Below are 26,849 nucleotides of genomic sequence, written 5' to 3' on the forward strand. Positions count from 1 at the left end.
GGAATGAAACTCCAAAAATAGTCAGTTTTGAAGGTTCTCAGACCTTGGTATATGAGGTATGATGACAAAGTTCTAGATGGCAGTTTGGTGTGATAGCTACCACTATCTCTACAAAGCAACAATCTACCAGCCATTGACTAACCAAGTGTGTCTTTCTGTGTGGGGTTAGCATTCTTCTCCGTGTGTCTGTGTGGATTCTCCCTGGGTAATGCACCTTCCTCCCACTGTCCAGAGACACGCATGTGGTTAGGTTAACTGGTGGTTCTAAACTAGCAACAGATTGGTGACCTGTCCAGTGTATAGCCTAGGCTCCAGTCCATCATGACATGAAGGGGATAAGTAAAATAAATGTACCCCTTCCAATATGGCTGCTACTTCTAGATTGCTGCCTTGAAGCACCTCTCTCCCTTCTGACCATTATCATGTTTGTTTTTGTGATTTCAATATGGACTTCAAACTTGTGAAAAGAGCAGCCATCAACTTCTGTGTCAAATTGACCTGACTGTCATGTCAAGAGAAATCAGTCGTGATGAGAGTTGGGTCTCAGGCTATGACCCAGAGAGAGCAATTATTAGTGGAAGAGCTAACGGTGTCCGAACCCGAAGGTCATCTGACCAGGAATGCGAGCAGGATCATGGTTGTTTTTGACATTCATGGGTTTGTGCACCGTGAATTTGTCTTCTAAAGTGAAACTTTCAATCCATATTCTACTGTAACATCCTGGGAGAACATTTGGCGCAAACAGCCTAAATTGTGGCTTTTGCCATCACGTGTCTGCTCACAGCCCTTTGAAAATGACTTATCCTCTTTATACCAAAATGAAATTCAAGGTTAAAAGTTCAGACTCAATGGACGCAGTACAGTACTAGTGAAGTATCGAGGTTTGTGCAACACAGCTGCTCAGTTGTTGGATACACTGGAAAAAGTCGATTTAACGGACTGTTTCAGAAAGATAACTTGTTAGTTTTTGCTGGAAATCAAGGACGAAGTACCAGTCTCTTTTCTTCACAAGATCAAGTCTCGTACCACTGAGTCCAAGGACTGGTGAGAAAATTCTTTCAGATTCAGGTAAATAGATTCTGATTTCACAGGTTAAGTTCTCATTGATTTCCTCTGTTCTCCCATAGGCGTGGGTTCAGGTAAGGGGTATTTTATTTCTATTGGCATAGGCTTGGGTGAGAATTTCTCTACAGGGCAAGAGTGGGTCAAGCCAGTATGTTTGGAAGGCAGACGCACTAGAAAGGACTCTGTGCTGAAAGAGGACGGGCAAGGCAAGTTTGCAAGTTAAACTACATCACTGTTTAACTTAACAATGCAACAAGGAGTGGAATGACATGCCCACGGTTACATACTGCATATGATTATAGAAGGTGTGCCAGTGGATCTGGGGAAGTCACACCCATTGCTGGAAAGATTTAAGCAGAGTTAGACAGAGAGAGATAGTTACGTAGGTAAAGACATAGAGAAGGTGAAACAGTACCCAAGAAAATTGGGAGGGGGGTAACAAAAAGACTAGTTATAAGTAGGTACTAAATTTAAATCAGGTTTTGACTTTTATGGGGACTGCACTTTATAATATCACAGTCCAGGCTTCGTTAAGCATTTATGCGGGGAATGACATGCATTAATTTGAGACCTACATTAATATGGTCTACACTAAACTTCTATTAAGATATTTATCATTTTGTATTGAAATTAAACTTCAGGGGACTTAGATGAGGCTGAATATCTAGAACAGACAATTGAGTGAAATATTCCTTCATCAGTATATGAGCTTCAGTTGAGTCAATGCCACATACTCTGGCCCATCTGGTGTAATTAAGACTCCACCAGATTTGTATTAATCCACAGATAAAAATAGTCCAGCATTTTACAAATTTACCCCCCCACCCCCACCCCACCCCCACCCACACACACACACACACACACACACCCTTTTTTAAATTGAAACTCTATATTTATAACCTGATGTGAAAGACTCATCTTTAGGGCCAGTGCACTTAAAGCAGACAAAGACAGACTGGAATAGACAGAGACTATCCAGAGATAAGTTAAGCATTGCCTGTTTTTGAATTTGGAAACAATATTCCTAAACTATTTGAAATAAAGGTAACAATCATAGAACGTGTATTCATTTACATTTTTTCCCATATTTTAAAATAAGCATGAGCAGTAATGTTTTTCCTGCATCTTACATTTAAATTTAAGGCATTTAATGTGCACCAGTGAACAGCTGGAAACTGGTTTTATGCAACATACTGTCTGGCAGTGTGGTTAAACCTTTTTTATGGTTTTATCTTAGGAGAAACATAAATGGAAAATGGGATTGAGGTAGCTGATTTACATTCACATGGTGAGGGGATTTAAATTTGAGATGCTAATCTAGAGTGTCAGTCTGAAGTTAAGTAGAACACATTTTTTTCCAAGCTTGATAGGCTAAAGTGTTATTATTTAAATTAAAAATGTACTTGTGGAAGTTCTTGTCTATTCTTTGCTAGATAGCGTTCAACAAAGTGTTCGTGCACAATTAGAGACCCAAAATGTACAATTTTAACTTTAAAGCATCAATTATAATCTCTCGGTGAGGAAAATAGTCTTCATAAAATGGCAGCATTTGATCCATGAAGGAATGTCTAATTGACTTACTGCAGAGGTTATGTGAATTAATTATTATTCAAACTGACTGTAATGGCTGAGTGTTCTTGTAGTTATGGGGAGGTATATGTGCACCGTTGACTGAGTATTATCCCCATGAATGTTTTGAAAAGCTAGAGAGGAGGGAGAATGTCTGGACAGTTTAATGGACACAGTTGCATAATGTATTTCTGCAGCCTGGGCTGCTAATAGACTGAAAAATGGAGGTGCCATACTGTCATGCCTATGGATAGAATTACTTTAACATGTCTGTCGGGTGGAAAATTCCACTCTGGTGCTTGTACATTAAAGAAATGTGCAGCACTCTCACAAATTTGGGCCTCCCTTTTGACACAGCTAAAGTATGTTTTTATGTTCTCTTTAAGTATGGTAAAAGTGTAATTTAGATCTTTATTACAAATAATGATTAATCGAAAACCTGGAGGATTTTATTAATTTTCTATCCAGCTGTGGGTCATATGAATTGAGGATATGTGATGAAATGCTTAAGCAGTACATTCTTCAGCACCATTAGTATGCAGATGTCATCATTATAACCGTGAATACTTGCAACTGACTATAATTAATTTAGACTTCACATGAATTTGTAGCCCATTCTGGGATTAATTTTAGTCAAGTTCTGTGTGTCACATTAGCATGGGGAAATCTGGGCAATACTCATCTCTGTCCTTATCAATTATTAGGGTCTAAAATCAGTTGCATAGACTGGAAAAATCTGATTCTTATTGTCACTTAAAACGGTTTTAATAATTGTGTTTCAGCTACAAGGTCTGTAATATATAGATGTACATATTGGAGAGATGATGGATACTATGCGAGGTACAGTGATAAAGGAAAGAGGAAGGCAGAGCACTTAAATTTAACCAGCGGTGTTTTAATTCACTATAGCATTTTCTTAGAATTGTATCTTTTACTGTTATCTTCTTCGTCTAGACTAGTTCCAGGGAAGTGATTTCATCAAATGAATGTGTGACAAGACTTTTGTCCTCACCTATATTTCACAAAGATGGTACATTGGAGATTATACACTTAGTTGGTTTCACTGGAAGAATGAAAGCAGATGTAGGTGTCTCTAGTGGCTTAATAGGCAAAGAGGCAGTTGTAGGCTTTGAACTTATTGCTCTGACCTTGAGCCTTTATAGATTAAGGTTATGTAATGATTGATCTTTCTACCCCTTTGGAGTGTTGCTTTCTGCAGCTGACCCTATTCATCAGGAGCTGATGGAGCTATCCTTAAATGGCATAGGTCAGAATACGGATAAATATGCAACACATGCTGCGTTTGTTTTCACCACTGCCTTAAAAAGTAATCATGCACAGCCATGCTCACGTAATAGGAAACATTCCTCAGGGATTTTGATCCATATTGGCATGATAGCATCACACGGTTGCTGCAGATTTGGCTGCTGCACATCCCATTCCACCACATCCCAACGGTGCTCTATTGGAGATAGATGTGGTGACTGTGGGGCCATTTAATTACAGTGAATTATATACTTTAATTATTTATTTAAGCCAGGATGGGCCAGTGCGTTCCTATTATTTATGCCAAGCTGACCTGACAACGATTTTACAATCTTTTATTGTTCAGTTCTGCTGAACCCCTGTCAACTGCAGCCTCAGTTTCCTGTTCCTGTTAGCTGACGGCCAGTGTAGTTGTCTGCTCTTCTGTATACTTTGGTTTTAACAAGTAACAGATGTGAGTTACGGTTGCTTTTATATCAGTAGGGCCATTTTCTTGTGATCACTGGCATCAACAAGCCATTTTTGCCCAGAGAACTGCCATCCACTAGATATATTCTCTGTAAGTCCTACACATGCTTAGCAATTTCTCAAATACTCACAACAGTCATGGCATTAAAAATCATGCCATGATCAAAGTCACTCCAACCACCTTTCTTCCCTATTCTAATGCTTGATTTGAACTTCAGCAGGTCATCTTGAACAAGTCTGTAGGTCTAAATGCGCTGAGCTTCTGCCATATAATTAGCAGATTAAATATTTGTGCTAGTAAGCAGGTGAACAAGTATACCTAATAAAGTGGCTATTAAGTATATGTGACGTCTTTCTTTTTTACATATCTTCAGGTGTTTTTTGTGTTCTAATAATAAACCACTTACATGTGAAGATAAAAAAAAAGGACTGCTTTAAAGTGGAAATAATGTAGCTCAAACCCAGGCTGTGCTCTGAATAAAAATTAAACTTATGTTGAAGGCCATGTCAGTTCACAGCAATTTGGAGAAAAACGAATATGGTGTTTGGTCATAGCTATTTAAAGACATGTGAAACTATAATTTTGACTTCCCTTGGTTACTGTGGCGCTATGGCTTAACATGACAATGTAAAAAGAATGTAATATAGTTTGCATTTGGATTTTGTAACTAGGCATATGGGTTTGTTTTCTTACATCGTTAACTGTAGTGGAGTTGAATGTTTTTGTCTGTTTATTATTTCTATTATTAAATTTTTTCAGTTAAACATTTCTGAAAAACAGTGAAACGGTGTATACTCAGATGTGAAGACAAAGTGCGAAAAAACTTAAATGCAGAACCAGATAAGGAACGAATTTCCGTTTTACTTTACATGGTAACATAGAAGCTTATTTAATTATACTTTTCTGTATATGTTTATTCAGGAACTGTAAATAATTGTTACAAATTAGGATATTCAAAAATCCTGACGAGTCATATGCGTTGCATTAAGTAACTCCTTATCGTCACAGAACAGCATAAACTTCTCCATAAATATTCTCTTCCGGGTAACGGCATCGGAAATATTTCTGGATTGCAGAAAGGCGGATACCTGTTTGCTACTTTGCCGTTTAGAACTTTTCGTGAACCATTTTTCCCCGTCACTCGTCATTGAGTCGCCATATCGAACAAAAATTATTATTCTGAGTATTTTTATTTAGCTGAAACTGTATTAGCCTCGACGAGAGTAGTAGTTTTCTAGCCTCAGCTAGCTAACTTTTAACACACTAGCAGATAAGTTGTCAAACCCCCGGCAGTACAACAAGGAAGGTGCAACACCGAACCGACAACAAAAAGATGTGCGATAAAGATCTGATTTGGACACTGAAGACCGGGGACCTGGATGAGGTCAAAGCCACCCTGCAAACGGTAATTTAGCTGTTATTTGACTTGCCCACTGTTGTGCTTTTTTTGACTACAGTCAGCATAGCTAAGGTAATCAACGCTAGTTCGTAGAGCTGCTAGCGAGCTAGCGTTAGCTGGAGTTGGGCAATGTTAAGTTAGTAATCCAGAATTGAAAAGCTGTTGGGACATTCTGGGTCTGTAACATTAACGGTAATGTGTGCACCTTTAAACTGGCTTTAATTCGTCTTACGGGTAACGAGACGTGTTTAAAGTTAATCCATTATCACTTTCCGCTGAGAGCAACTTGTTGGTTAGCTAACCAACTATGGTATCTGTTGGTACGTAACACGGGTAACGGCTCTTGACACCAGTAACAATGTTACTGTAACTGGGTGTTTTAAGCACAGTATGTACGTTACTAGAAAACGCATATTACAGTCTTCTATAAGCGTGTTGTTAAGAGAGCTGAGGCAAATGTCTAGCTATATGCTAGCGGCTAATCGAGCAGACAGGGCCAGTGTCTAGTCAGCTTTAGTGGGCGGTGGTCTCAGCTGTAGTCTAGGAGATGGAGGCTTGGCTAACAGCAACTGCAGCGTTCGTTAATGCCAGCATGCTCTTTTTGGAGCAGCCTGATGAGAAGGTTTCTGCCTATGCTTACCACGCAGAGATGTTTCTGTAAAACAGCTACCTTAGGAAACACGCCTGCATTCGGATTTTGTAGTTGGGTAGTAGCTGGATAGTTTTACTGCCACATGATTTACACTCAGTTGTTTCCCACAAATGACTAACTGAATCTATATTTGCTTCCTCATAAAGTAGAGCTCACTAATGTGTTTAAATTGTAAAATGCTAGTTTCCAATGTAAGTTTTACAATACGTGAAACTAGTAGTAGTAGTATTTATTTATTGTCATTGTCATATACATATATATACATAAACTACATATAGTTTTTGATCAAACTCTTAAAGACTGATAATGCTCAGGATGTTGGTGACTTTTGGGAAGACAGAAGTGTTTTCTTTTTTCTTAGTGTCTTGTTCTATTTGTGTCATCAACTATTAATCACGTGTTTGTATAAATGACTGTTTACATACACTCATCGTGATCGTCATGGTAATTTGGTACTTTTAACTATTTATTTCAACTGTTCTTTTTCTAGGGTGGAATAATTTTACAGCATACAATTTTCCACACAGGGTCAAAACTATACATACCGTCTCCAAGTATGTGACATATTTTAAGATTCTCTTACATACAGCAAAAGAAGAAAAAATTAATTTATTTTTTAGGTTGTCTGAGGTAACGCTATACTTGTTCAACTTGGCACCATAAAGTGCTTGCCACTGTTTCTATGTAGTCACTGATAGATTTCTTTTTTTTTTTTTCCCTTTTTTTTTCACCTTGAGTCTGTGACGTCAAGAAAAGCACAAGTTTTTAGACACAAATAACTGTCCTGTTAATAATATGTATTAATCAAAGGAGCTTGCAAAGAAAAGCGTCTGGACTTCTTTAAGTTGCTTGAAGACGTTTCACCTCTCATCCGAGAAGCTTCTTCAGTTCTAAGGTCAAATGGCGGCGAATCCCAGATTTGTCCGCCATTTGACCTTAGAACTGAAAAAGCTTCTCGGACTGATAATTTTTGCTGCCTAGTTCCCACATTACCATTATTATTATTTTATTAGTAGCCATACCGAATAACCTTCAGTGTTCCTGAAAGGGCAGCTTTAGTGACCTCTTCAAATTCCTGACAAATTGTTGTTCAGTGTTGTGCAGATCAATTACTTGAGCTGCCAGTGTAGGAGGGACTGTGTGAAGTTTTGTGTGCGTGTGTTAACTGCAGGAGGCGAAGACCGCACTTTAAGAACTGTTGATATAAACCACCACTACAAATGATTGACACGAGCTCATGATTACAGTTGGTGACTTCTGAGAAGTGAGGTTTCTTGTGTTCAGCTGTAATTGTGTCATTGACGAAACATGTAGATAAAAATAACTAACCTTTTTCTATAGTATAAATGGAGCACGTTTAATTTTATCAACCACTGAAAGTAACATTTAAACATTTTTAGAGAAGTTTGAGGTTTGATATCAATCAGCTACAGGACTTAGCAAGATGAGAGGTAAGGTCAAACATTGTGTTCAGTATGTTGAATTTGACCTACAAGGATGTTTTTGATAAGGCAGTGCTGCGGTGTGGATTCTGTTTCAGAAATATCTAGTGGTAATAGAACAGAATTTGTGTGCAACTGACCATGTTCATCTGACCCCAAGAAATGGCAGAGTAAAAAGAAATGTGGTGTTTTGTTTTTTTTCCAAAGTGTAACCTTAAGGTTTTAGGTCTACATAAAACTGGATTTATTTTATGTACAAGATTATATTGAGTCCTTTCACAACAGTTATTTCATGAAACTAAATATATATGTGACATTACTGCCATATTAATTCAATGTGTCTGCTTCGAAAAATTCATATTTGGAGATCCGTAGCAGGTTGAGTCTTCATTTTATGCTTTCATGGTAAATATTGTAGCAAATTTAATGTCGGAATTAGAGTCAGGAGATGACTATAATATTAATAATAATGTAAAAACTTGAGGTCATATGTAATCTCATACAGTTTTGATATCAATAATGCACAGTATTTCTCAATGCTGTTTGCCTAGTCTGTCCATTTTATTGCTATCTCATTAATGTTGATCTTAGTTGCCCCAGGAGAACCAACACCTGAGCCTTCATCCCCAGCTTAGGTGTTTATAATATGAAGGTCTTGTGTTACAAGATATTAATGCATCTTCTAGGGCTTCCTATACTTCTATATTCTTGATAGTATACCCATTTTTCTGAGCTGATGAATGCTTTTCTTGCTTCACTTCCCTTCGTCCTTATACAGGCAAGTAATTATTCATATACTTCTGGGGAAAAAGTCAGGACTGACAGCCCTCGCTGGGACCAATTTGTGTTTTATTATGGGTCCAAGCAGCAAAAAATGATTTAATAGATATTACCTTCTTTTGAAGGGCTTTGATTTGTGTTTTCTTTTTTGTTTTTGTCTTGTTTTTTTAAACTAAGAGACACCATACTGGCTTGTGGCAATGCCAAGTTAGGCGATCTCATCCCTGTTAATGTGTACTTTTTCCCTTCTCTAGGCTGAGCATGTGAACCGGACCCTCGATGGTGGGAGGAAGCCGCTGCATTATGCTGCAGACTTCGGTCAGACAGATGTGGTGGAGTTCCTCATTTCTAAGGGGGCAGATATCAATGTAAGAGTTACAACTATCTCAGCTTCATTCTTTTTGCATTAATTTGCCTACTGCTCAGCACTACAGTGACCACAAAAATAACAGAGCCTGTGTCTCCTTCCTTTGACTGTCTAATGTCTGGTTAGAAACAAACCATTATTTGTGTAAACAAAAGCAACCTGGCTTTAATAAAACGGAGTTTATCATATACATTTCTACCCACTGTTCATTGGCTGTTTTTTACCAGTGAGTTGGCCAGGCCTCAGCAGGGGTTTTTTTTATGGGTCATAGTGGGCTTCTCATGAGACGCACATAACCACAATTGATCCGCTTGCAGTTAGGGCAGTGAGTCTGTGTTGCCTTACTTAACAGAGGTCTATGCATTTCCTGTTATGCTTAGTAAATTAAGCCCCTCTTAAAAAAAGTTCAGTAGTAGTTCAGGTAATCTTCCTTTCGTGTGAGGCTAAAACCTCTTTGAAAGCCCCAAATTTTCTATGCTAGAAAACCCCTTCTCACATTTAACCTTGATGGCCCCTTGAGGCTTGTAGTTTCAGAAGGTGTGGTAGTGGCCTGATTCAACAAAAGTCTTTTAAATTGCTTTTTACCTTGAAAGCATCATGTGTTAGTAATTTACAATGAGACATGGATGCTTTAACTCTAATGATCAGGAGTAGGAAGTCTCTAAATCTTCATTGCACAGGAAGACTCACATCAGCACGGTGCATCTCACCCTCTGAAAATTGGTATCTGCAAATCAAAAGACTTTTTTTTTTCTTTTTAAAACAAGAGTTTAAAAGTGTAACAATATACAATCTTTGCTTTCCCTCCAAAGACCAAAAGTCTTCTTCTTCTCACTCATTCCTCTCTCATCCTCTTCTTCCACAGGCTCCAGACAAACATGGGTTTACTCCACTGATGACTGCCTGTTTTGAGGGTCATCTCTCATGTGTCAAGCTCCTGTTAGAAAAGGTTGGTGCCCTGATTGCGTTCATGTATGCGTATGTAAGCATCTGCACAAAGGAGTGCACTGGTGTCTTTCACCCACTAGTGCATGCTGATGTATCAGTGAGTGAGTGACCATGAGTGCTGATGAGGTAACTCATTGGACAAAAAGCCCTTTAACACATTTCTATGGAGGCTGTGCTGGAATGTTCATAGAGCATCGCAGACTGTCGCTGCTGTGCACTTGCTTTTTTGTTGTTTGTTTCTTTCATTCATAGGAGCACTGCCGTTGGCTTCATCTAAGTCTCTGCTCCATCCCTCCACATTAGCCTCCCTAAGGTGTTTAGCTCTGGAAGTACCTTAAATGCTACTTGGGTCCAAAAAAATACATGCTGCTATGTGCAGATCTAGTCACAGCTGTGAGGAGAGGCACAGAACAGAGTCAGGCACAGCTGGCATTGGCTGTAACACTACAACATAATAACAGGAATACTATAATAAATGTCCAATCTATCCAGCGTCATCTGGCCTTAGAATACACATTTCTGCAGTTCCTTCACAGTTAAACAGACTCATTTGTAAGTGGTGAGCTTTCTTTTACAAAGTCAGTGTTTCTTCTTGCATGTCTTACCTGAATGTTAGACTCAAAAGTGTATGCACTCCTGGCATAATGACACATCTTCTACCCATCAGGACAGCTGTAGCTACTGTTTCACTACTGACCAAATGAGCCCGACTGCAGTTGAATTGATGGCCCTGTGGAGGATGAATGTCACACATTCATTTTAACACACACATATCTTTTTCTGTGTACCCCTCCACTAGGGGTGGGCGATAGAAACGATATACGATAGAAACGATATAAATTTGGCCAACGATAGAGATTTTGACTATACCTCTCTATCGCGATAGCGCATGTTGATGATGTCATCAAGCTGCGCCTGTTTTGGTTTAAAGCATCGCAGCGGCTAAAACCATTATCACCTGCAAATTATGCCAGGCGACAGTCATAGCAAAGAGATGAGGCACTTTTGAAATATGGGGAAAGCCAAAAACTGCGCTTCCTTCACTTCCGTAACATTGATTCATTAATGTTGAATTCTCTCGTAGCTTTTCTATTCCCATGTTGTTGCAGTATATTAATAACTCACCTCATATTGTGGATGAATAGTCTTAGTTGTTCTCCTGACTGACGTTTGCCCCATGTATAGCATCCTGCTATACGATTGCATTTGTCCCTGACCACCAGAATCCCTCACGTTAACTTTTAATGAGTGGAAAAAAAGTTGGTGTTCATCCTTCAGCTTCACTGTGCTAATGTTATGCTAACATAGCTGTGTCGCTAGCAATCACGTAGCACAACATTATATACCAGGTAGTCCAACTTCAGTAACCCTACAAACGCCACTGCTGTTTAGTTTTCTGTCTTCATTTATTTTGGAAGTGGTAGCAGAGCTGTACGTTTTATTTAGTTTCAAAAATCTCTCAGTCAGAACATGGTATGTCATGTTTAGGTGGAAACTAGGGAGCTAACTTCCTTTCTAACTTTTAACTCCGTTAAATTTAATAAATTAAATGGATGTTAAACTTAATTGTTACACCTGCTAAAGCAGCAACGCTGATGATTTTATTAAAGATTAAGGAATTTAGACAGTTTTTAACTCTTAGTGTTCGTTTGACTTTGGGACCTGAAGGGGGAGTTTTGGACCCAGATTACTCCGCAAAGCTCCTCACTACGGCAGCCGTAATGCTCTGACAATCCATCAAGCAGTGCGGCTTACCAAAGTCGTACTAAAATATTTTTTAACAGATTTCTGCACGCCGAAATCGGTTCGAGGTCAGTAAGCACAACCAGAATTCATACTGTCGTGAAATCAATCAATGTAGAGCAGTGTCACAAACCACGGAGGCCCCAGAAAAGTGCAATCAAACGATGAGTTTATTAACAGCCCGGAGAAAACATCAACATATGTCTTCTAACCAAAATACATGTTGTGGATACTTATAAAGCAGTGGGGTACACGCCCCCCCATGGCGTCAATGACAGATTAAAATAGGTTCCAGACATTAGTCACAGTTAATCGTACATCTTTAATAGCTATAATCAGACATAGAACTTCTCTTTTCTATAACACCTTCCATACAAGGTAATAAACTTCAAGCCCTCGGGGTCTCTGAGGCTAATTATTGACTCTGGTCGTCTGTTACCAAGTAGAATAAAATATAGTAAGACACCAAATGAGTTGAGGCCTCAGGCCGGACACATTCCTAGATTATATGTATTATATGTACTGTAAGCATGCATTGCAGTTATCCTTCTATGTTCTAGTTTCCCTCAGCATGTATCACCTGGACAGTCATGCCAGTGAAGCTTAAGACCCTTAATGAACTGAACATCAACTCAAAATAAGCACAGATATGCAATGTGTATAAAATACTTCTAACCGTACTTGTAATAAAAGTTAACATAATGGAAGGATCCTCAAATGGACATCTTCAATAAACAACTGTAATGCAGTATCAATACTGTGAGAAATATTATTAGATGAAATAATGCTGTAAAGAATGTTATTAATGCAATTATAATGATGCAGATTATATGGCAGCAATAAAATAATTTCTGTATCTCCACAATACATAAGGCACACTCTCGATTTTTGAGAAAATTAAAGGATTTTAAGTGTGCTTTATAGTGTGGAAAATACGTTATACAGAAGAAAAGAATATCGCGATATATATCGTTACCGCACATGCTTCAAATTATATCGTGATATGAACTTTAGGCCATATCGCCCAGCCCTACCCTCCACCTTATAACACTCATGATGTTTTAAAGAAGCAGGCAGGTATATAGTTGACTGGGTCCTCTATCTCGGTACATGTTTATTATTAAATTTAAGTGGGGAAAAAAAAGCTTATTTGAACAATGATGCAAAGAACATGGATGTTTCAGTCGGACAGCTTAGCTTTGTAAATGTGCTTCAAACAAATGTGTCATTTTCCAAATTTCAAGCCAAACTATAAAAATTGACAAAAGTACACCACCACTGATTGAGTGGAGTTTGCATTGTGGAAGACTGCATCATGTCATGAAAAAGCATCATTCAAAGGCTGCTCCAGACTGTTATGTGTATATGGGAAGAATTCAGAGAGAGAGTGAGAATCAGGGGCCTGAGGGTGAGTGAGCAGCTGTCTGTTTCCAGCCAGGCTTAATGAGGCAGGGTAAATGAAAGCTCCTCTACACAGTTGTTTCACAGTAGCATCAAGTAATGGGAAGTGGGGAGGGGTCACACTACAGAATGGGGAAGTCACTTTTTGCAGTCTTTACAATCTCATTGCCAGCAGCCAGACAGACTTTTTAATAGGTTCACAGGTTGAATGGGACTTTGTTGTTTCCCCATATACAGATTATGGTTTCCTCTTTTAAAATGCCTTCTTCAGTGTTTGGTTAGAGAGGCATGGTTGTGGTATGCTCCACCAACTGATTTCAGTTAATCAGCTGTATTAGTCCTGCATTTTTGGCAGCGCAGCTGCAAACTCTGTCCTGCCTATCAACAAAGGCACCAGAATCTTGTAACTAGTCAGCCAAGAGCGGAAAACTGTTGTCAGCTGGCAATCAGCACTAAGATAAACTGAAGGAAATAACAGACAGGAAAAAGAAACTATATACAGCAAGTCATTTGCTATAAAAGTTGCTAGCATGTCAGCACGCATTTGACATTGCATGTTTCTGACTTAAGTATACATTTGACTCAGAGCTTTTTATTCCTACCATAGACCATATTTATATCCAATGAGCTATTATTTAAGCATTGAAAGATGACACGTTATAGAATGATTTCTTTGCTGAAACTAAGCGGTGTACTTCAAGTTAAGATCTGAGCTGTCACTAGATGATGCATTTAATGTCCCTAAGAGTGTTAATATCACACAGCCACATTTCACTTTCACATTACAATGAGAAATTTGGGTTTTAAAAGCTCATTTTGTCTCTTTAAAAAAAAAGACTTCATTATTGGCATTTATTTTCCTTAATTTCTTCTGCTGCCAGTCACAGAACATCCTTCTGAGAGTCAGAAGCTCTTCTGCATTTAAAATAGGCAGCTGTATCATGTAGTGCCTCATCTTTGTAAATCAAAGACCTTTGGGTAAGTTTTGTTTTAGAGAGGGATGAAAGCACAGCAACTTAAGAAAAAGTGTGTGAGTGATTTATTACACAAGTAAAATGAGTTTTGTTATGACAAGGACTATGACGAGGAAATATGAATAATTTTACATTGATTGTCTTGTTTTCATAGTCATTGTAGATCACAATTGTAAATTTAAACTGAAGTCTCATGAATTATCCAGCTACTGGTAGACTTTCAAAAAGCTAGTATCATATCGGACAAGACAGGTGGTCCTAATTCATCACAGTTCTTGATTTTATAATAATTCCAACTAAGTACCATCAATAATTAACACTAGATGCTAATAGTTGCCACAGGGAGCAGGTCTCAGTATATCCATATGAAAGCTTTGAAAACTTCCCATGTATCCCAACATGAGATTAATAGATATTTCAGAGCTACACCAATGATAGTGCTAGTGTAAATCCACTCTGTCTGGCAGCACCTGTAGCTGTGCACAGCTGCCACATTACACTGGATAAAAGGAGCCCACTGAGAATACTGAATTGTGACTGTTGGACTGTCAGACATTCTTGTGTTGGCAGATTAAAAATGGCGTGGTTCCCTTGTGCATCATGGAAGCTGACCCCTGCCCCCAACTGTGTGCCGTGTTGTTGTTGTTAATGAATTATGAAAGGCCATTATTACCCCAAAGGTGACCCAGCTGTAAGATCCTGGCCAAGAGTGCTGACTACAGCCTGCAAAGACCAGCCAGTAAATTTTAGGTCAGCAATAAAAGGGCATACACACACATTTTTCTTTTAATGGGAACTTGCTATTGTCTAGGAAGAAGTACAGTACTGTTTGAAGTCAGTACCTGTTGTTTTTGTGTCTTTTACATCCCTAAAGATTTCCTCCTTTTTTCTCTCTGCCCTTTATGCAAAGAATGGATGGAACATTTATCCTAACTATATAGATAATATATATACACACTCTAGTATAAAACATCTTTCACTTGTCACTGAAGTGTTTTTGTTTTTTGAGGGGGGTAAAAGTGCACACTTGCGGTCTTTATTGCTTCATATTTTGAGATTACCATAAACTTATAAAAGGATTTTATTAGAGGTGGGAATCACCAAACATCCCACGATACGATATTATCACAATACTTAACACACGATACGATATTATTGCAATTTTTTAAAATATTTTGCGATATTCAGATTCTGTACATAAAGGTAAACTTTATCAATATTCATTTTATCTAATATCAAAGTCTCACACTCAGTCTTTCTCTCATTTCAGTCAGTTTTATTGTTGACAAACTGAACAGTTTGTATTACAGTCTAGTCCAACTTAACTGAATGCAACCATCTGGTACAATTATAGCTATTCTGAACTATGCAATTTATGAAAACTATGCAGCCCCTTCAGCAACTGAAGAATTTGAAAGTAAATTAAAACAAAATATAATTTTACATTAAATAAAAAAGTTTTAAACTTAATTAAAATAAAACATGTCTTAAATTAAAATAAGTAAACTGTCATGTTTATTGCTGCCAAAAAAAAGTTAAACACATTTGGACAGTGAAGGAATGTCAGGATTCATGCTCTGAAGTCAGAGCACAAAAACCTTTTTTGTAACAAAATATCGATTTCTGCTGTCCCTGTATCGATACATTATTAGCAAACAAAATATCACGATACTACACAGTATCGATTTTTTTCCCCCACCTCTAGATTTTATTTCCCACCCCCCACCGTATCTCACCCAGAGCCTTTCTGGCACATCCTGTTGTAATACATGTATTGATCTTATCTTTATCGCTGGGTGTTAAAAATTTGCCCTTTTAACTGCTCAGTAATGTTTGATTGCGGACAGCAGGTCAATAGTCTGAAAATCTTGTGCTTCAAATAGGTTTTGAGTGAGGCTTTGGCTCAATATTTGAAGACTTATGCATTCCATTCACAACAGTCATAATGAAAACTTAATGGACATTTTGGCATGTTGGTGGCATTATATTACTGACCCACTGCTGCTTTGTGTAGCTGTATAATCCAGGGTGATGATGTATCTTATTTTGACTGGAGACACGCTGGGAGTCTATTCTTGTTCATTAGTCTGTGTCTCAATTGGCCATCAACGTCTTTGACTGGCTAGTGTTTGGACAGTGAGGTGATCATGTGGGGTCATTATTCAAGTTGAGTAAAGCTCATTACTCTAAGTGGTGTCAGGAGCGTGCCAGTGAGCTGCTTGGCCGTTGGGGTAGCGTGGTGTATCCTGAAAGGCAAAAAAAGGAAGACTGTGCCAGCACTATTACTGGAACTCGACCATAAATACGGATTTGAAGCATTATCTCTGGCATGGCTCCAGTATACACTTTTTGACAGTATGTTTGGTGACGAGAAGGTAATGATTATGAGAATGGTAGAACCTAAAATATAGTGGTACAAATTATGCAGTTGTGTTTATTATATAGAAGTAGGGCTGTGCGATATGACCAAAATCTCATATCCCGATATAAGAATTCTATCGTCCCGATAACGATATAAATCACAAAAATTTAACATTTTCTGTAAATTCTGTGAATCTCGGGCAACTCGTCTTGCGGGAAGTGTTTCCGGCTGCGTGTCATGTAGCTGGAGTCGAGTGTTTTAACTGATGCATGAAACTATACATTTTTAGTAGGGGTGCAACGATACTCGTATCAATATTGAACCGTTCGATACAGTGCTTTCGGTTCGGTACGCATATGTATCGATTTATGTAATATGTAATAATTTATTTTATCAATTTTCCTTCTGACGATGCTGTCTGTGTTGAGAGCTCAGTGGATCTGCGCTCGACAGTGCAGCCTAGGCGGAGTAATCGATCACAGATCCACTGAGTGCGGCACAAGCTAGCGAGACAGAAGTTAAGCTCTCCTTGCAACATGGCAAATTGAACCTCCCCCACCCTCATTCAGATGTGGCCTTTGGAACTATTTTGGTTTTCATGTGAGGTATGACCCTGAAGGTAACCGCGTCATGGACAAAAGTAAAACAGTATGTCAGATGTGCCACACAATGCTCAATTACATGGGTGGGAACTACTGCGTTAGCGCAGTTAGCTCGTTAACACGTTGACGCCGTCCAGCCCCACGCACGGGGCAATCCGCGGTAGCTCGTTAACGAAGATTTGCCGTGTTGTGGCGTTAACGTCATTCCAGATTAACGCTGACAGCACTAGTGGGAACACAACTAGAGATGGCACGATACCACTTTTTTATGTCCGATACCGATACCATAAATTTGGATATCTGCCGATACCGATATGAATCCGATATAGTGTTTTTTAATCAACAAAACTGTTTTTTAAATATCTTGCTGCATTTTGTATATGTTCATACTCAAGTTTAAAACAACAACTACACTAAAGCTATTCTGTTATACCTGTATGCAAAAAAAAATATTTCATAGTTCAGCAATACTGATCAATCTAATAAACTTAAACCTACACCATCCTCCCTATTCTGGTATTTTAAAGAGTACTTAGCATATATATTAAGCAACCTAACTAATAGAGTTCCAACTCCCAGCAACAATAAAAATAAATAAATAAAAAATAGGGAACCACCCCTCACGCTCCACCTCATGATGCTTAATCGACGTAATCAACCTTAATTTGATGCAGTGTGAAAAAAAAAAATGCACAGAAATCAATTATTTTTCAAGAAATATTAAATAGATTCAACATCTTTCTTCAACAAAATTGCAGACTGCACAGATGGTACCTTCCCAAAGGAAAAAGTACTATAGCTTACTAGGGTATATATATTAGACTTAATAGTTACTATATACAGTAATTGACTTCTATTCATTTTACATCAAATTAAAACTTTGGGTGTCAGATAATTATTTATTAAAAGCTAGACATTTTAAATGAGAATAAGAAAGAAAAGTATGTCTTTGTGCCCCCTTTTCCCTGTTAATGCCCTATCGGCCCCCCTGGCTAAACTTTGCTAGATCCGCCCCTGCACAGTTACCAGCGTCAGCTACGTAGAAAAAGATCCTGGAGTAGAAAGTAATATTAAATACATTCTAACAATAGCTGATCAAGCTTAAACGTGCTGCTGTTGTTCAGCCGCTGGTTTCCTCTTTCTGGTACAAAGTGGGCCAAAAGCAAACTAGAGTCACGGACTCGCGACAGAAAAGCCGATCAGCTGATCGTTAAGCAGTTTCATGATTGAAGTAGCAGCAAGAAGAGGCAGTCGTTTGTTAAGCTTAACGCAGGAATGCTTTACAAACATTCAGAGATGGACTTACACACTTGCTTTACTTCTCTCGGGATAACTTTATCGGAGATGAAATGCCGGGTTGCTAGCGAAGCTCCACATGCTATCCAGACCACCGACAGGTCCCGCATGCCACAGCCGCTCTATCACGTGATGCATACTGCTCCAACGTGCTAACGTTCTGAGGTGAGTTACGGGGTGTTGCAAGTTTTGTGAGGTGCTTTCGTGATATTTAATGGATCGGATTACATTTTTTATTTTTCTCCGATATCCGATCCAGTAATTTAGGTCAGTATCGGACCGATACCGATACGTAATATCGGATCGGTCCATCTCTAAACACAACGAATATGACTGCACATTTACGCTGACATCATCCTCGTGCAAAGATAAGTGGAAGCAGACAAAAACAACAAGCAGGCATGCTACAAACTTTACCAGAGTCATTTAGACAGCTGTTAGCACATGATTCTCCTCATGGGGACCTGATATGTTTAATATGCTGCTGAGAATATAGCCCAGAAGAAGTGCTTTTGAGTTAAAATATATATTTATAATTTTAATAAATGACAAATTAAAAAGGCATGAACATTTTTTTTGTATCGAAAAAATATCGAACCGTGACACCAAAGTATCGAACCGAACCGTGAATTTTGTGTATCGTTGCACCCCTAATTTTTAGATATAAGTTGTAAAGGCCGCCGTTTTCTTTGAGTATTTATTACACGGCGTGCTGCGGGGAAAAGCCTGTTCTAACGTTTGAGTCTAAGGTTTATTTTTTAGCACCTGGTAGCTCCTTTTTTAATTCTCATCCGTAAATAATCTTCTCTTTCACGTGATTCCGTTTATTTTGAAAAGTCTCAACAGGATCTTGAGCTTTATTGTGAAAGGTTTATGTGGTACATAAACAAGCGGACACGCGATGGTTTTACCGTCGTTATTGCTAAACACAACGCATAAAAACAGGTGCTTGTCCGTCCGTAGTGTGGTTATATAAAATATAAGAGAAATAGAGAACTTTAAGAAATTAATATAGCCACTACAGTGACCATCAGAACAATGAAAAAAGATTGCCACAAAGAGTTTATTTTGCGACACCACGAAACAATAGCGTAAAATGAAACGATAGACGTTTTTATATCATCATCCGATATATATCGTTATATCGAACAGCCCTATATAGAAGGCTTATTTGTCGCCATGAAGGCAGTGATTATTACTAAAGTCAACATGTAATGCTTTTTTTTTTTGCAATGTTGATGAGGTCTGTAGTAGGGCTGGGCGATATATCGAGTTTTTAAAAAAATATCGATATATTTTCATACGAGATATAAGATGTGACAACATCGTTTATATCGATATAGTCTATGTTACGTTATAATTATATTTGTGGAGCCGCAAGTTTGCCTCTCTTTCGTCCATTTTTGTCTCTACGCTGCGTTACTGGGCCTCGCCTCTCCTTCACTGAGCACAACTCCCCCCTCCCCCATAGCTTCACCTGCAGGCAACGACAAGATGAACACTGCAAATCTCTGTTAACGAGTTACCACAAGTTAGCATTACGGCTACCGTAATGGAGCCTCGCGGAGTAATACGTACTGTGCTTCAACGTAATATTACCGTATATTGTGTGTGTGTGTGTGTGTGTGTGTGTGTGTGTGTGTGTGTGTGTGTGTGTGTATAAGGATCATAAATGGCACCTGTTAAGAGACACGGTTACAAAGAGGATTTCAAACTCCAGGCTGTCAGTCATGCAGTAGAAGTTGGGAACAGAGCAGCTGTGAAATCTGTCTGTCTTTGTTATTATGCTCAGCGTCTTTTAGTTTACATTCTGACTGCACAATTGTGAGCTTTTTGTTATGCACAAAAACAACATTGTGTTCTTTTATTTATGGAGCATTATTATTTAATAAATGCTGATAATTTATTTTTGAGTAATTTCTTCATGTACATCTATGCTGTATGTTAATAAAAGTGCCTGATTGACATCTGGGACACAGCTTTGACTAAACTCTCTTTTTGTTCTTACCTTATGGCTTTAAAAAAACAAAACATCGAGATATATATCATATATCGCCATCCAGCTAAAAAATATCGAGATATGAATTTTGGGTCATATCGCCCAGCTCTAGTCTGTAGGGTTGATTAAGTTTGGACTGAACCGACGACTAATGTCCTCTCCAGAGCTGGAGAAAAGGGAAGGGATAAAGAGAATCATCTCCATTCCTCTCCTCTTTTCCCAATAGTAAGACTGGGCAATATATCTTGTTTTTTAAAAAGATTGATAGATTTTTATACGAGAGATAAGATGTGACAATATCGTTTATGTCGATATAGTCTATGTTGCGTTATAATTACACTTGTGGAGCCGCTGGTTTGCCTCTCTTTGGTCCACTTTTGTCTCTACGCAACGTTACTCTGTCCCGCCTCTCTCCTTCACTGAAAACAACTCCCCCCTCCCCATCGCTTCACCTGCAGCCAGCATCAAGATGCTGATAATTTATTTCTGAGTTTTTTTTTTTTTGTTTTTTTTTTAAATGTACATCTACACTGTATGTTAATAAAAGTGCCTGTGTGACATCTGCGACACATGGCTTTGACTAAGAACTCCCTTTTTGTTCTTACTTTATTGGTTTAAAAAATATCAAGGTATATATCGTATATCGCCATCCAGCTAAACAATATCGAAATATGAAGTTTGGGCCATATCGCTCTACCCAGTAGCACATCAGAGTAGGGCTGCCACGATTTGTCGACTAGTCACGATTACGTCGACTATCAAAATCGTCGACGACTGATTTAATAGTCGACGTGTCGTTTGAAGCTTTGTAAGATCGCAAAAGACGCAGGAATAATAGCAGGATTTAAGAGTGTAATAACGGACTGAAACAGAAGATGGCAGCACAGCATGTACAAGGATGCCAGCTGCCGTTAAACCCCGAAGAAGAAGAAGCAGCTGTGTCCCAGAATTCATAGCGCGGCCCAGCTTAGTTTCCAACAATGGCGGTAGCTAGTTAGTTTTAATATTACTCTTATTATTCTTTCTGGGTCACAAAATAAACGTTTAACATATTTTCAGGCGAGAATGTAGCTGTGTAAACCTCAAATATCGGCTCAGTTTATCAGGACACCACATATTTTCAAAAGCGCTCCGACGTTTTCGGAGACGTCTGTTACCCACTAGCTCGATAGCTAGCCGGGGGCTAGGTCACCAGCGCCGTGAGAACACCGGACTCCCGGCAAATTGTTTTCAAACCCACCGCCGTCTTTCGCAACTCAGGTTAAATATATATGAGTCACTTAGATAAATTAAAAATGTTATTGTTTGGCTTTTTTTTAGTATTTTATTTGTTTATTTGCTGAGATTAAAGTTATAGTTTTTACACAGCTGAATAAACGTCAAGCAGACAGCTGATTATCAGAAGTGTGAGATGCTGGAGAATATACTCCGGTGTCCTGTTATATTTTAGATAGCAAGGAGTTTATTAAACTTTACCGAAACAATCTGCAAATTTCATTAAAATTGAATAAACTATCATCTTGTCTTTATTTTTAGTTAGCACCTTAAAAGCTTAAAGCTGTAAGCTAATGATAGTTATATAAGAGCAGATGCTGCTGGTGCAATAAGCTGTAGTTTTACGTCCAGTGGATGATGATCTGATTAGTCGACTAATCGCATAAATAATCGGTGACTAGTCGACTATCAAAATAATCGTTTGTGGCAGCCCTACATCAGAGTAAGAGATTATGGTAATTGGTTATCAGGTACCTGGTATGCATGAATCTGCATTTTCAGGGAAAGTTAAGTGACAGAAGAACAAAAATTGTTTAACTTGTTAGAAGGAGTAGACTTTGAAACTGAGATAAATGAAAAAAGATTAAAACATTATTATCAGGAAAAAAAAATTTGTTTTTTGCCTGGCAAGCTGCCCTGTCTCTGACAAGATGAATTACACTGAAGAAACCCTTTGTTTATTTGCAGGTAAGGTAGGGGAGGGAAGTATTTTTATTTATTTATTCATTTATTTAGAAATTGAAAGATCTGCCTACCAAAGCCATCGTTTTGTTTTTGTTTTGGGGGTTTTTAACACTGCAGGATTTGATTAAAGACTCAATTTCACACAACTTCACTTAAAAAAAACGTTTGTCATTGTTTATTTTGTAGTTGATAATGTACAGCTTTTGTGTGAGATCAATTCTTCATTATACAATGAAGACTGGCCCCACTTAAAAAAGATTTTCTGCACAGTTATCATTTTGTTAATTAGTGAGCTTTATAGAAGCTGGTTGTCAGATTTTATTCCCCTTGAAAAGAGCTGTTCCACTGTTTCTCCTTGCATCCATGTTTTATGTCCCAGCTAAGACACGTTAGCTGTCAACCATCATCATTTTTAACAGACATGGGAGTGATGTGAATTTTATTATGTAATCCTTTGCAAGAATGCTTAAAAAAAAGACAATTTCATAAATTTAACTTAGTATCTCTAACAGGCATGTTTGATACCATCAGAATAATCAGATAAAATGTATAAAATTCACATTGAAAAAGTGAGAGAACAGGTCTCACTAGTCTTCATACCGCAAGTGTTGCATAACAGAGCTCTAACATGTTTAACTAGAGTGTTGACAGGAGCATTATGCCAAGAAATGTGAAGTATGTTCTGATAGGGGGGGTGCTATCTCTCATTTTGTCTTCCATTTCCTTACCAATTAGAGCTGTAGATGTGACAGGTTACCAACTCAACCCTGGTAAATCCCTCTCCTCGCTTTATGCTCTGTTGCTCTTGTGGCATGGAATTTGCTCCCAGATAACCATCCTCCTGCTACCGGGTACTCGAACTGGGGCACATTGTTTTTGATGCCCTGCTTCTCTACGCAACAATAGCCTCTCTCTGCCTTGGTTCTGTAAGCTCTTTTGCTAAGAGGCTAAACTTGGCAAGCTAAACAAAGGGACGCGTTTCCACTGCAAGGCCTTCCACTCCTACTTTGCCATTAAATCTGTTGTCACTACAAATGCATTAAAACATGTGGCCTGTTTCTTTCTCTCTCTCTTTGTTTTTGTGTGTGTGTGTGTGTCTGTGTTTTTTGTCCATACTAATCTAAATGGCTATTTCTTCTCCCATCTCCTTCACATTGATTCTGTTATCCCTCAAAGCTTGAATGGATTTGTGTCTCAGTGTGTGTGACTTCAGCCCCTCTTAGTCATGGACTCCTTTCCATTGATCTGATAGCCTCTGAATGTGGCAGCTTTATGTCTGAATGACCACCCTCACGACCACCCTCACTTTTCTGTAAAGATCTTTTATGCCACAGCCTTTCTGCGTCCCTAAAGCAGTCAACCAAGGGAAAGTCTTGTCCTTGTTGTGTTCATGATTGTCCTACATACCTTTCCTGTGTCCCTGAGTATGCAAGGGTTTGGCTGATGTAAAATTCATAATCGGACCATGAATGCAAGGCTTTGTTTGGACGTCGGCATGCCTGCCAGTTTGTGCTGGTTCTGCACTATAATTGAACCAAATATACATGCCTCTTCCGGGTGGACTCCCTGCAGCTTAAAGAAAAGTATAACAATAACTACACAGCCACAGTGTCAGAGTCAGCATACACATATTATCACAGCTCAAATGAGTAAGGGGCTAGTCTAAAGTAAGTCTTGTCTCTCTTCCTTTGGCAACTACCGTAACTTTTGTCTATGAGTTTTTCACTCATCTTTCTCAAAAAGTGAAAGATGCATTTGTACACCAGAACAATTGAACCTGTGAGATACTTTATAACTAACATGGCCTCTTTCCAGTTGAATCTTATCAACTGATTCCTGATGTTAATGATTTTGTTCATTAGGGATGTGTATGCACCCCCCCCAGACTGAGCTTTTCCCATTTCTGGAACAAACCTCTTCTGATTTCGCTTTAGCTTGGCTTCCAAATGCATCTACTCAAGGCTCAGTGCTTGGCCAACAGTTTTGTTTTTGAGTACACAGTTCAGCTCTGAAAACTAAATCACAGCTGGTGCAATTTGGGTCCAAAAACTATGCTTCGATTTTAATCCCTTGTTTTGGTTTCCTTAATCTTCCCAGTTCTTCAGATGTGGGTAAAACGAATAAGAAGTGTGTATGAAGGAGTTTGGGTCTGACTAGTTCTGTACGGCTCTTAAGTAGCCACGCAAGCTTTGGACATTGCTCACGGCGGCGTTATCAATGCACTATTTGACTGTCACGTTTGAGCAGATGTCACTAAAGTTTGAGGCACCAAGTAAACATTGTGTCCCCTCTCCTCCACAGGGAGCTGACAAAGACCAAAAGTCACCAGACGGCATGACTGCCCTTGAAGCTGCTGCTACTGAGCCCATAAAAGCTCTGCTCAAGTAAGACACCACAGTGTGGGAGGTGGCTGGGCAGCTGTATGAACGGGCACTCAAATGGATGCAGTGATCTCCTGAGAGAAGATGGACTTGCCCCTTTGACCCTGATCAACCTCTGTCTCAACAATGCTTTTGTCTGTTTGTTGGAGGTTCATTTTGTCTGTCTGGTGGTCTTCCTTACATTGTAATTTCTCTTTTCCCCAGGTTTTTGGGATAGGATTTTTTTTCCCCTTAGTCCTCTGTTTTTAGCCATTTAACAGAAGGACTTGTCAGTTATGTCTCCCTTAGGGACCAAACACTTGGGGAGTGCTCTTGAACCTGGATCTTAACACTGCTCAGATTAGTAACAGACTCTATAACACAAACACAAAGCTTTCATAAATGCACATCTTTTTCTTTTTTTTTTCTTTTTTTTTTTTGCAGTTGTGTTGTAAAAAAATACTGAAATTAAATTGTAATGGATCAGTAGTGTGTTAATATTTTTACAACTTCACAGTTTAAGTATTTTATGGCCAGGGTTTCTCATGAACATTACTTGCACTGCACTATACTTGATAAGACTAAAAAGATTAAGTTTAATTATGTTAACATTTCATTATGTGTGGCCTCTTCCTGTACTTTAATTTTTTTTTATAGATAGATCAAATTGTCCCTCAAATCTAAGCTTAATATTTTAGAGATGTTGGCTGAGGGAGCTGCAGAGGTCAGATTTTTCTTTTCTACTTGGTGATGTATCACTTACATATCAAATGGTGTTTTTTCCACAAATTTTACATCATTAAGGTATTCTCTATTCTTTGACCAATCACCATGCTGGCTAACTAGAATGACTTGAATGTTGCAATTTTCAAACGTGTTACTCAATCCCTTTTGAAGCAATGTTAACAGCACATAATAGGATTAGATATTTTAGAACTTTCTTCATTTTGCCGCCCCTGGGTGAGAGTTCAGAGCAAAAACTCCCTTTCCCTTTTTTTTTTTTTTTTCTTTTCTTGCAGCTTCTCTGAGTATTTCGTAACTAATGGGCTCTAGGGGTTGTAAGTGATGGGTTAATGGGAGTCAGATTTGAAAGTTGTTGGTAGGGTTTTTTTTTTTTTTTTAGTTTTTTTTTTTTTTATTCCCCTTGCCTTGTTCGTTTTTTCAGTTCAAAGCCCTGCCTGTTTTGCTGCATGTCAAAACTGCCTCTGCTTTTATGCTATGAAATGGTCACTGTCCTCTTGGTTGCTTTCAAACAAATTACAACAATGCAATAGACAAAAAAAAGAATGCTCTTGCTGACTTTGTTGTGACAAAAGTCTGTAAAAACAAATAAAAATATAAAAAAACACATCTGTCATCAGTATCCATTTTCCTTGTAAACTAGAGAGGGAAAGGGCGAAGGACTGTCAAAAAGATGTTTAAGATTAATGATGGGTCAGCTGTGAGAATGCTTTCTTTATTATCTAAAGCAGAAGCACATTTTCTGTGGCAAAACGCATTCCCTTAAATTTGTCACATTTCTGTTGTGCACTGTGGTGACCTTTAAGTTGGATTAGATGAGGGCATTACTGTGATTTTTATGCTGAATTCACTCAAGATGGGATTTGCTGACACCACAGTGCTGCTTGTAACAAAATCTTGTTGAGGTGTTGACTTCAGCAGAATGTTTTACCAAGAGGGATGCTCTTCACAGACTTGTTGATACCAAAACCACATTTATATGTGTGATGCAGCCATCAACACCTCAGCAAACATCAAAGTGATACGGTTCTATATTGGTGTTTTTAGGATTTGAAAGTTAGTATTACATTAAATGCATTATCTTGGGACTTGCAGAAACTTAACGTAATTTACTGATTTGCGCAATCAGCACAAAGAGCTTTCACAGTATAATGCCAAGTAATCAAACAGTCATTGATTGTCCTGGTAAAACTACCTTACCTTAAATATTACCTGCTGCATGTGTTAAAATCCTTGTGGCAGTAGAGTCAGCGCTACACAAGTAATGGCTGTAATAGAGTACAAGCACAGTAAACAGGATGAACTCTAGTTGCACTCATTTCTCTAACTTGTGATAATTGGTTAATAGAATGAATGAAGATCTGTAAACAAAGTGGGATAATTGGAAAATGAGCTAAAAATTTGAAACTAGTGTGCCTCTCCTTAATAGCTAATGTTAGAGTGCTCATCATCTTA

The 26,849-nt window shown here is 38.4% G+C and overlaps 1 protein-coding gene across 1 annotated transcript; it reads left to right on the forward strand.

The window, feature by feature from the left end:
* Positions 1-5,363: 5,363 nt before the first annotated feature.
* mtpn (myotrophin) lies at positions 5,364-26,001 on the forward strand. Its single transcript, XM_085252390.1, has 4 exons — positions 5,364-5,774; positions 8,897-9,010; positions 9,875-9,958; positions 24,595-26,001. Exons 1-4 carry the CDS (start codon positions 5,703-5,705, stop codon positions 24,679-24,681), a joined length of 357 nt encoding a protein of 118 aa, XP_085108516.1. The 5' UTR covers positions 5,364-5,702; the 3' UTR covers positions 24,682-26,001.
* Positions 26,002-26,849: the final 848 nt, after the last annotated feature.

This window comes from Mchenga conophoros, linkage group LG17, assembly GCF_057382185.1.
Source record: "Mchenga conophoros isolate Kocher_MC1m ecotype Shallow Benthic linkage group LG17, M_conophoros_male_GT1.1, whole genome shotgun sequence".
NCBI lineage: Eukaryota > Metazoa > Chordata > Actinopteri > Cichliformes > Cichlidae > Mchenga > Mchenga conophoros.

Excerpts from the sequence above, each read along its gene's own strand:
- mtpn (XM_085252390.1), top strand. The coding sequence starts at position 5,703 with ATGTGCGATAAAGATCTGATTTGGACACTGAAGACCGGGGACCTGGAT. Across the intron at positions 5,775-8,896 it reads TCAAAGCCACCCTGCAAACG|GCTGAGCATGTGAACCGGAC; the intron begins GTAATTTAGCTG and ends TCCCTTCTCTAG. Across the intron at positions 9,959-24,594 it reads TCAAGCTCCTGTTAGAAAAG|GGAGCTGACAAAGACCAAAA; the intron begins GTTGGTGCCCTG and ends TCTCCTCCACAG.